General features: G+C 40.2%; 2 protein-coding genes across 4 annotated transcripts in view; both read right to left on the bottom strand.

The window, feature by feature from the left end:
* LOC108242360 (protocadherin alpha-C2-like) overlaps nt 1–11,898 on the bottom strand; it is a 34,731-nt gene that overhangs the window by 12,751 nt on the left and 10,082 nt on the right. Inside the window, exon 1 of one of the 3 annotated variants that reach the window (XM_037977236.1) lies at nt 9,109–11,556. The exons of the other annotated variants lie outside the window; for them this stretch is intronic. Coding sequence (XP_037833164.1) covers nt 9,109–11,517 — 2,409 coding nt within the window. The 5' untranslated portion in view covers nt 11,518–11,556. Of the gene's footprint in view, nt 1–9,108; nt 11,557–11,898 lie in introns of those variants that run through there. 3 annotated transcript variants of the gene reach the window in all.
* LOC108242387 (protocadherin alpha-C2-like) lies at nt 2,283–4,691 on the bottom strand. Its single transcript, XM_017427176.3, has one exon. It carries the CDS (start codon nt 4,689–4,691, stop codon nt 2,283–2,285), a length of 2,409 nt encoding a protein of 802 aa, XP_017282665.1.

Raw genomic sequence — 11,898 nt, 5'->3', positions numbered from 1 at the left:
TTCTCGAGGATGAAATAAACTAGATACTGGTTTTCATGGAGGTCAGGGTCAAACGCAGTGAGTGAGCTCAGCAGGGCACCAGGGGCGTTATTCTCCATCACACGTATAATATAAAAAGACTGGGAAAACTGTGGGACATTATCATTAACATCCAGCAGCTCTAAAGTCATAGTTTCATTGTCAGATAAAGGAGGAGAACCTCTGTCTGTCACAGTAAAAGTGATGTCATATTCTGGGACTTTCTCTCGGTCTAATGGCTCTGACACCACTAATTCATAATAATTATCAGAGGACTCTCTAAGTTTAAAAGGCATGTTGTCTGGAATATGAAGATCAACCACTCCATTGTCACCTGAGTCTTTATCACTCACACTAACTACAGCTATCACTGTGTCTGTGGCCACATTTTCTTTCACTGGACTCTGAAATGATTTGATAGAAATTTCAGGATGATTATCATTCATGTCAGTAACCTGTATTGTTACTTTGCACTGTCCAGATAAGGAGTTTGGCCCCTTGTCACTGGCTATAATCTCCATCTCATACAGTTTAAAATCTTCATAATTTATCATCTCTTTCACTCTGATTTCACCATTTTCTGGATTCAAGTTAAAGATCTGTTGGGTTCTCTCTGATGTGTACAAACTGTATGAGTAAACAACATCAGAATTAGATCCTTCATCTAAATCAGTAGCATTCAGTTTGATCACTAAACTGCCTATGGGAGAGTTCTCCATCACATCTACAACGTACTTGTCTTTGTCAAACGAAGGGGCGTTGTCATTAACGTCGAGCACGCGCACAATTATGCTGGCTGTACCTGTGCGCGTGGGCACTCCACCGTCCACAGCAGTGAGGATCAGGTTATGAACAGCCTGCTGCTCTCTGTCCAGGGCTTTTTTCAAAACCAAGTCTGCAAACTTTGTCCCATCTCTTCCGGTTTGAATATCAATAGAAAACTGATCACTCGCACTCAAGTGGTAATCTTTCACGGAATTAGTTCCGACATCTGGGTCTGCAGCATTATTCAGGGAAAATCTCTCTCCAACGGAGGTTGACTCCGAGATGTCCAAATGCATCGTTCCTCTTCTAAAATGAGGAGCATTGTCGTTTATATCCGTTATTTCCACCTCTATGTTAAACATTCGGACCGGGTTTTCAATACTAGCGTCTAGTTTAAGAAAGCAGGTTGTGGTTGTCTTTAGAGGACATAAAAACTCTCTGTCAATTCTTTCTCGAATAAAAAGCTCCCCGGTGTCTTTGTTTATGTCGAGATATTTTTTGTTGCCCACCACGTCCACTCGCATTTTTCGTTTGCTCAAACTTTTAACGTCTAACGCTAAATCAGTCGCCAAATTTGCAACAACAGAGCCTTCCTCCATTTCCTCGGGAACAGAATAATGTGTGACTGTAAATACCGTGTCCATGCTGGAAGAAAGGAAGAGGAATACTGCGACATACCCTGTCCAGGAAAAATGAAATCTTTGACGTGCCATCTAGAAAAAAATGTCGCCAGTTTAGGCTTAATATATTAAGGCTGTTGGATTTAGGACGGTATTCCAGACAATTAACTCTTGATCCGAGTATGAGCAAGGACTTCCCAGTAATATGGCTGCCTCCACTCCGTTTCAAGAACAATAGTAAAAAAAAGATGACTTCATAGATGCCTGTTATTTTTGTGGAGAGCAGCGACATGAACGGCTCTTTTTGAGACTTAACTACCTACAATAAAACGGCAATTATGAAAAAAAAATTATAAAATATTTTATTGTTTGAGTTGTTTTTTTTTCTAAATAAATAACTACACATGATACGTTGTTAAAGTCGACTAATTATGCAGTCAGACTCTTCTTTTATAGCTGACACGTGCGCGCAAATTGTCAGGCACTTGCTGAAATTTATTTTGATGCCAAAAGTGATAAAGCATTGCACAATTTCCACATTTACTTGTATAAAGTCATGGCTACATACCGTATTAAATTCCAAGTAATTTTACTAAAACCAAAAACGCTCACAACATGACTAACAAAAATAAAATACTAAAACAGAAAAAATTATATTGATTTAATATCATTGACAGGCAGTGTACTCAGATGTAAAAAGAAAATACGTTTTAAAATTCAAGAGAATATTGTTGATGTTTTAAGAGGTTTTAAAGAAATTGCACCTGAAAAAATTCTTAATTGAAAAATGAAAAAATAAAACCATGTTTCATTGGCTTGTCTAAAGATTTAGTATCCTTTTAAATGACAGAATTGTTTTGTTGTTTTTTTTTTATGGTTTCATACCTGCAGAGTGGAAGCTGCTGAGCCGCTGGTCTCTGACTGTCCTGTTCCTCTCGGGATACTGGACACGATGTACCTGGAGCCCTTTGGCACAGGCTGTCTGACCACCAGCTTTCCTTTCCTGGTCTCTGCTAGAAACAGACTGTACCAGTAGGCATCATTGGACACCAGAGTGGAGTCTGCGATGGTGGAGTTCCTCTCACTGATCACACTGTTCCTGCTGGGAGGAGCTGATTTGCTGGGCTTGGTGTTCTGACACTTGAGCACGATGGTGACCAGGATGGTGATGAGCAGGAGAAACGAAACTGAGCCCAGACCGATGACCAAATACAGGTTGATGTCTGAAAAGATGTCATATTCCAGAGACATCTCAGTCATGTCCGAGTAGGCCTTGACAGCAGTCTCCACTGTGGACAGTTTGATGGTGACTGTAGCAGACAGAGCGGGCTCCCCGTTGTCCTTGGCAACAACAATCAGTCTGTGGTGGCGCGGGTCTTTGTAACTGAACATCCTCATGGTCCGGATCTCTCCGTTGTACTGATCCAGACTGAACAAGGAGGCATCAGTCACCTGGAGGAACTGATAGGTGATCCGAGAGTTGTGCACAGAGTCTGTGTCCAAGGCTATCACCTTGGCAACCAGGGAGCCTTTATCAGTAGATCTGGGTATCTTTTCCTCCACCACTGAGCCATGTGCACGCCACGGAGACACTATAACGGGAGTGTTGTCATTTTGATCCACAATAATTATGTGGACAGTCACATTACTGCTGAGAGGAGGAGAACCAGAGTCTCTGGCCTCGATGTGGAACAGAAACTCTTTCTCGATCTCATAGTCAAATGTTTTCAGTGCATAAAGATTCCCATTCTCTGGATTGATAGAAAACAACATGGACATGGATGTGTTGGCAATCTCCTTCTCGAGGATGAAATAAACTAGATACTGGTTTTCATGGAGGTCAGGGTCAAATGCAGAGAGTGAGCTGAGCGGGGCACCAGGGGCGTTATTCTCCATCACACGTATAATATAAAAAGACTGGGAAAACTGTGGGACATTATCATTAACATCCAGCAGCTCTAAAGTCATAGTTTCATTGTCAGATAAAGGAGGAGAACCTCTGTCTGTCACAGTAAAAGTGATGTCATATTCTGGGACTTTCTCTCGGTCTAATGGCTCTGATACCACTAATTCATAATAATTATCAGAGGACTCTCTAAGTTTAAAAGGCATGTTGTCTGGAATATGAAGATCAACCACTCCATTGTCACCTGAGTCTTTATCACTCACACTAACTACAGCTATCACTGTGTCTAACTCGATGTTTTCACTCACTGGACTCTGAAATGATTTGATGGATAATTGTGGATGGTTGTCATTCATGTCCTCCACAAGAATTTTGATTTTACATTGTCCTGATAATGCACTGACTCCTTTGTCAGTTGCTATAACTTCCATGTCATATATTCTAATATCTTCATAATTTAGCACTCCTTTTACAGTAAGTTCACCAGAAGTAGGATTTAAATTAAATGTTTCTTGCGTTTTCTCTGATGTATACAGACTGTATGAATATATTAGGTCTGAGTTTGAGCCCTCGTCTAAATCTGTTGCATTGAGATCAAATACAATACTTCCAATCGGAGAATTTTCCATGACAGTGACCTCGTATTTTTCTTGTCCAAATGTAGGGGCGTTGTCATTTGTATCTAAAACATGAACAAGGATGCTGGCTGTTCCAGAACGAGTCGGCACGCCTCCATCTACAGCTGTGAGTAATAAATGATGGACCGCACGCTGCTCTCGGTTTAAACTTTTTTTCAGAATTAAGTCAGCAAACTTTGAGCCGTCTCTTCCCGTTTGAACGTCTATTGTAAAATAGTCATTTTCACTCAGGTGATATGCTTTGACAGAGTTAGAGCCAACGTCAGAATCGACTGCGTTACTCACAGAAAAGCGCTCGCCAGCCTGCGTTGCCTCTGAAATGTCCAAATCTATAATGTCTCTCCTGAAATGAGGTGCGTTGTCATTTATGTCCAGTATTTCCAATTCGATATAGAAAATTCGCTTGGGGTTTTCGATTATTGCCTCCATTTTCAGGTAACAAGATGTCTTCGCGAGACACAGAGTTTCTCGGTCAATCCGTTCAACAATGAAAAGCTCCCCCGTTCCTTTGTTCACGTCCACATATTTCTTATTGGCGATGATCTCTATTCGCATTTTCCGCTCGATCACTGTTTTCACGTCTAATCCCAAATCTCCTGCAAGATTTGCTACCACAGAACCTTCTTCGAGTTCCTCGGGAACCGAATAGTGCGTCACGGCTAAAGTGGAGCTTAATGTAACAACGTAGATAAGAATTGTTAGGACGTACCTTTCCCCGCGTTCGGGGAGGATAAACCATTTCATGGTTGTCACTGAGCTTTGTTTTCTTCAGCGTAGAAAAAATACTAAGATGAGTTTTTACAAACCCCGAGCTTGTGATATAGATTTCCAAACAAAAAGCACCACAATGTAATAAACCTGCAAAATGCTAAAAATCCGAACGCATTCAGCGCTGGAAGCTGTTCACCCACTGTTATCTACGTCTCTTTCAGTGAAGACAAAAATGGCGATCATGTTGTCACAAATACAACAGCTAGAACTGGAGAACAGCGCCTCAGTGTGCAAGAAACTAATCACTTATATAATATATGAAAAGAAATGTTATAAATGTAGCAAAAGATCAAATGCAGATTAAAGTAGTGACTCAAGAGGATATACAGAGTTTCACCTTTTACTGCTATTTGGTAAATCAGTAAGAATAAGGATTATATTCTTAAATTAGTTGTCCGACTCCAAAAATCTAATAAATATAATTTTTATTTTATTGTTTATTTGTTATTGATTGTTAACAAACCAACTAAATCATTCTTAATCTTTTTCTTTGTCAAATTCCATAACACGGATCAAAAAGTAAAATGAGCTTATAGGAGAAACAGCTGAAAAAAATGCTGGGTGAATTTCATCAAATCTCTTTAGGACAGAAGAAAAAAAACGCATATGAACAAAAAAAAAGTTTTTTGACAGAGAGATGTTTTTAAAAAGATCTATAGATTATTTAATTTAACAAAAAATATTTAGGTTGAAAAAGTATTTAAAGAGTTTTCATATGGTGGTACAGGATTTTTAAAAAAATGTTGCAGTTCATGGGATGTCTCACCTGCAGAGTAGAAGCTGCTGAGCCACTGGTCTCTGACTGTCCTGTCCCTCTCGGGATACTGGACACGATGTACCTGGAGCCCTTTGGCACAGGCTGTCTGACCACCAGCTTTCCTTTCCTGGTCTCTGCTAGAAACAGACTGTACCAGTAGGCATCATTGGACACCAGAGTGGAGTCTGCGATGGTGGAGTTCCTCTCACTGATCACACTGTTCCTGCTGGGAGGAGCTGATTTGCTGGGCTTGGTGTTCTGACACTTGAGCACGATGGTGACCAGGATGGTGATGAGCAGGAGAAACGAAACTGAGCCCAGACCGATGACCAAATACAGGTTGATGTCTGAAAAGATGTCATATTCCAGAGACATCTCAGTCATGTCCGAGTAGGCCTTGACAGCAGTCTCCACTGTGGACAGTTTGATGGTGACTGTAGCAGACAGAGCGGGCTCCCCGTTGTCCTTGGCAACAACAATCAGTCTGTGGTGGCGCGGGTCTTTGTAACTGAACATCCTCATGGTCCGGATCTCTCCGTTGTACTGATCCAGACTGAACAAGGAGGCATCAGTCACCTGGAGGAACTGATAGGTGATCCGAGAGTTGTGCACAGAGTCTGTGTCCAAGGCTATCACCTTGGCAACCAGGGAGCCTTTATCAGTAGATCTGGGTATCTTTTCCTCCACCACTGAGCCATGTGCACGCCACGGAGACACTATAACGGGAGTGTTGTCATTTTGATCCACAATAATTATGTGGACAGTCACATTACTGCTGAGAGGAGGAGAACCAGAGTCTCTGGCCTCGATGTGGAACAGAAACTCTTTCTCGATCTCATAGTCAAATGTTTTCAGTGCATAAAGATTCCCATTCTCTGGATTGATAGAAAACAACATGGACATGGATGTGTTGGCAATCTCCTTCTCGAGGATGAAATAAACTAGATACTGGTTTTCATGGAGGTCAGGGTCAAATGCAGAGAGTGAGCTGAGCGGGGCACCAGGGGCGTTATTCTCCATCACACGTATAATATAAAAAGACTGGGAAAACTGTGGGACATTATCATTAACATCCAGCAGCTCTAAAGTCATAGTTTCATTGTCAGATAAAGGAGGAGAACCTCTGTCTGTCACAGTAAAAGTGATGTCATATTCTGGGACTTTCTCTCGGTCTAATGGCTCTGATACCACTAATTCATAATAATTATCAGAGGACTCTCTAAGTTTAAAAGGCATGTTGTCTGGAATATGAAGATCAACCACTCCATTGTCACCTGAGTCTTTATCACTCACACTAACTACAGCTATCACTGTCTGTAATTCAATGTTTTCACTCACTGGACTCTGAAATGATTTAATGGATATTTCTGGATGGTTGTCATTCATGTCTTCAACTAGAATCTTTATGGTACATTGTCCTGACAAACTGTTGACTCCTTTGTCAGTCGCTATAACTTCCATATCATAAATCCTGAAATCCTCATAGTTCAGCATTCCTTTGACAGTAATCTCACCTGTGGATGGATTCAGATTAAATGTCTTCTGAGTTTTTTCTGATGTATATAAGCTATACGAATATGTTAGATCAGAATTAGAACCTTCATCCAAGTCAGTTGCCTTAAGATGAAGAATAAGACTTCCGAGTGGAGAGTTTTCCATTATGTTAACAGTAAGACTAGTTTTGTTAAAGGTAGGTGCATTATCATTTGTGTCCAAAACACGGACAATAACACTGGCAGTGCCAGAACGAGCAGGTGTTCCTCCATCTACAGCTGTAAGAATCAAATTATGAATGGCCTGCTGCTCACGATCTAAGGCCTTTATTAAGATTAAATCAGCAAATTTCGATCCATCTCTACCTGTCTGAACTTCAATGTTAAAATATTCACTTTCACTCAGATGATATGTTTTTAATGAATTTGATCCAACGTCAGGATCCACTGCATTACTGAGAGAAAACCTCTCTCCTTTTGGCGTGGCTTCAGATATGTCTAAATGAATGACGTCTCTTCTAAATTGCGGGGCGTTGTCGTTCATGTCTAGAATTTCTACTTCTATGTTAAAAATACGCACTGGGTTGTCTAGTGTAACTTCCAGTCTGAGAAAACAAGGCCCTAACGATTTTGTAGTGCAGATGTGTTCCCTGTCAATCTTCTCCACGACATATAGCTCCCCGGTTTCTTTGTTCACATCCAGATATTTCTTGTTAGCGATGATGTCAACCCGCATTTTTTTTTGATCCAAGCTGAGATCTGTAGCGAGGTTAGCAACCACTGATCCTTCTTTCATTTCCTCCGGTATAGAGTAATGGGTCACTGAAGTGGCTATGTGAATTGCAACTGAATAAAGTAGCACACCAGCCAGGACGTACCTTTTCATAGCATCCATTGTCGTAACGGCATCCATTGTTAAGTGTGTGGACCGAAGCGTATGAATCGTTATCACTGCCGTCTCTTTTATCACTGAATTACCCTGCCAGTCCTTCACTCCCGATGTATTTTAATTCAAAAAATACGCTAAGATTTGAAAGCAAGCAAGACGAGCAATAATTTCAGCACCACGGAGCTGTCCCGCCGCGTCTCAGGTTTTCTCAACAACAGGGGTTTGCAGTTATGGCGTTCACAGGCTGGAATTTTACAAAAAAAAAAAAAAAAAAAAAAAAAAAGCAGTATGTTGTAACATACTGTTTTTTTTTTTTTTTTTTTTTGGCCTCGTTGAGAAAAATAAATTATTTGAATTTCAATGATGTAAATGTTAAAAATGACCTGTGGCTTAAAGATTAAAAACTGTATTTCCGACGTTCTTTGAGTGAAAGGGATAAAAAAAATAATAACAGTAGCTTGAAAATTTTAGTATGAATTATTCATTTCATAACAGTTTATACTTGTTAGAAATAACGAAATTAATTAGCCGAAATCTGACAGTTTTTGATTAAGTTTACTGCATCTGTTCTTACCATTGGTGTTGGAGTGGGAATGTGTATTTTAGCTTTGAATCATATTAAACATACACATTAAAGAAATCCATGCCAGTCAGGATTAAACATGTGTTTTATATAGGTCCTGCAAAATACAAATTGTACTGATTAACATTTATAGTGAAACATGATTTTATGAAGAGCCTTCACAATACAACTGAATAGCTCTATATTCCAAATGATTAGTCCTTTTAGAGGGTAAAACATATATTACTTTAAGACAATTTTGCAAGTTTATCAAGCAATTAGTAGAGTTACTAGTCTATTGAAGATTCCTAGATATTGTGAGGAAAGAAGCTAATGTGTGACATAATTTTGCATTTATAAAACAAACTATACTGCCTTTAAAACAGATAAAATATACAGTAACATTTTTATCTTTCTTTTAAAATGTATCACAATACACAAAAAAGTCTGCAAAAAAATCTAGAAAGTTAAAAACAATGTTTTAAGAAGAAAAAAACTTAAGTGAGTAAAGCAAGGTGGCACTGCTGGAAAAAGGTTTCTAATGCTAAAGAAGATATTGCAAACATTGTCAAATGACCAGACAGGTTTCAAGTTAAAACAAAAAGTTAATTAAAAGGGTCTAGGGTTTAGCTTAGATAAAAAAAACAATAACTAATATCAGTCAATAGAAATGGTCACTGAATGCCTACCTGCAGAGTAGAAGCTGCTGAGCCGCTGGTCTCTGACTGTCCTGTCCCTCTCGGGATACTGGACACGATGTACCTGGAGCCCTTTGGCACAGGCTGTCTGACCACCAGCTTTCCTTTCCTGGTCTCTGCTAGAAACAGACTGTACCAGTAGGCATCGTTGGACACCAGAGTGGAGTCTGCGATGGTGGAGTTCCTCTCACTGATCACACTGTTCCTGCTGGGAGGAGCTGATTTGCTGGGCTTGGTGTTCTGACACTTGAGCACGATGGTGACCAGGATGGTGATGAGCAGGAGAAACGAAACTGAGCCCAGACCGATGACCAAATACAGGTTGATGTCTGAAAAGATGTCATATTCCAGAGACATCTCAGTCATGTCCGAGTAGGCCTTGACAGCAGTCTCCACTGTGGACAGTTTGATGGTGACTGTAGCAGACAGAGCGGGCTCCCCGTTGTCCTTGGCAACAACAATCAGTCTGTGGTGGCGCGGGTCTTTGTAACTGAACATCCTCATGGTCCGGATCTCTCCGTTGTACTGATCCAGACTGAACAAGGAGGCATCAGTCACCTGGAGGAACTGATAGGTGATCCGAGAGTTGTGCACAGAGTCTGTGTCCAAGGCTATCACCTTGGCAACCAGGGAGCCTTTATCAGTAGATCTGGGTATCTTTTCCTCCACCACTGAGCCATGTGCACGCCACGGAGACACTATAACGGGAGTGTTGTCATTTTGATCCACAATAATTATGTGGACAGTCACATTACTGCTGAGAGGAGGAGAACCAGAGTCTCTGGCCTCGATGTGGAACAGAAACTCTTTCTCGATCTCATAGTCAAATGTTTTCAGTGCATAAAGATTCCCATTCTCTGGATTGATAGAAAACAACATGGACATGGATGTGTTGGCAATCTCCTTCTCGAGGATGAAATAAACTAGATACTGGTTTTCATGGAGGTCAGGGTCAAATGCAGAGAGTGAGCTGAGCGGGGCACCAGGGGCGTTATTCTCCATCACACGTATAATATAAAAAGACTGGGAAAACTGTGGGACATTATCATTAACATCCAGCAGCTCTAAAGTCATAGTTTCATTGTCAGATAAAGGAGGAGAACCTCTGTCTGTCACAGTAAAAGTGATGTCATATTCTGGGACTTTCTCTCGGTCTAATGGCTCTGATACCACTAATTCATAATAATTATCAGAGGACTCTCTAAGTTTAAAAGGCATGTTGTCTGGAATATGAAGATCAACCACTCCATTGTCACCTGAGTCTTTATCACTCACACTAACTACAGCTATCACTGTCTGTAATTCAATGTTTTCACTCACTGGACTCTGAAATGATTTAATGGATATTTCTGGATGGTTGTCATTCATGTCTTCAACTAGAATCTTTATGGTACATTGTCCTGACAAACTGTTGACTCCTTTGTCAGTCGCTATAACTTCCATATCATAAATCCTGAAATGCTCATAGTTCAGCATTCCTTTGACAGTAATCTCACCTGTGGATGGATTCAGATTAAATGTCTCCTGAGTTTTTTCTGATGTATATAAGCTATACGAATATGTTAGATCAGAATTAGAACCTTCATCTAAGTCTGTTGCATTAAGATGAAGAACAAGACTTCCAATGGGAGAATTTTCCATTAAATTGATATTGTAAATTGAGTTATTAAAGGTAGGAGCATTATCATTTGTGTCTAAAACATGAACAACGATGCTAACAGTACCAGATCGAGCAGGTTTTCCTCCATCTTCAGCTGTTAGTATTAAATTATGAACGGCCTGCTTCTCCCTGTCTAATGCTGTCTTTAGTATCAAATCAGCAAATTTTGACCCGTCCCTTCCTGTTTGAACTTCAATGTTAAAGTATTCACTTTCACTTAAATGATACGTTTTAACAGAATTTGATCCGACATCAGGATCCACTGCGTTACTGAGAGAAAACCTCTCCCCTTTCGGAGTCGCCTCGGAGATATCTAAATGAATGGAGTCTCTTCTGAACTGCGGGGCGTTGTCGTTCATATCTAGCACTTCTAATTCTATGTTAAATATCCGTAAAGGACTTTCCAGTGTTACTTCAAGTTTTAGATAACACGATAATGACCATTTGGTATTGCATATGTGTTCCCTGTCAATTTTCTCTACAATGTACAGCTCCCCAGTCTCTTTGTTCACATCCAGATATTTCTTGTTAGCGATGATGTCGAGGCGCATCTTTCTCTTTGTCAGTGTTGTGACGTCTAGACTGAGATCAGCAGCGAGGTTTGCAACGACTGATCCTTCTTTCATCTCTTCAGGTATGGAGTAATGAGTCACTGAGTTTGAAATGTCGCGAATGACGGTAAAAAAAATTAAGAGCTGCACGTACCATTGCAAAGACGTCTTTGTTACAAATGGATGCATTGTTACTATCAGGATGAAAGAAATTTAAATTATAAAACACTGCTGACCTGTGGAAATGTATTTTTCGCCTACTGGCATTTGTTCCGAGCCATCTTCATAAGAAGTAATTCCTGTTGAAATTCGAAGACTTTGAATTTTAATTTTCCATCGCCGTTTCAGAACAACGGAGCTGCTAAATCCAACACAAACACGCTCTTCTGACAATGCCAGCCTGTCATGGCGTTCAGAGGCTGGATTTTAATGAATAAAACAGCGCCACCAAGCAGGTCTACAACACTGGTTAAAACAACACACATATAAAAAGGAAAACAATGAGAAATGTCGATTTGCTTGGATGATTTTTAAATGCAATGCAATGATTTCGTGTTGTTTAATAATAAA

Source organism: Kryptolebias marmoratus, linkage group LG9 (genome assembly GCF_001649575.2).
Source record: "Kryptolebias marmoratus isolate JLee-2015 linkage group LG9, ASM164957v2, whole genome shotgun sequence".
Lineage (NCBI taxonomy): Eukaryota > Metazoa > Chordata > Actinopteri > Cyprinodontiformes > Rivulidae > Kryptolebias > Kryptolebias marmoratus.
The sequence above is the reverse complement of the archived record's forward strand: the minus strand, read 5'-3'. Positions and strand labels throughout refer to the sequence as shown.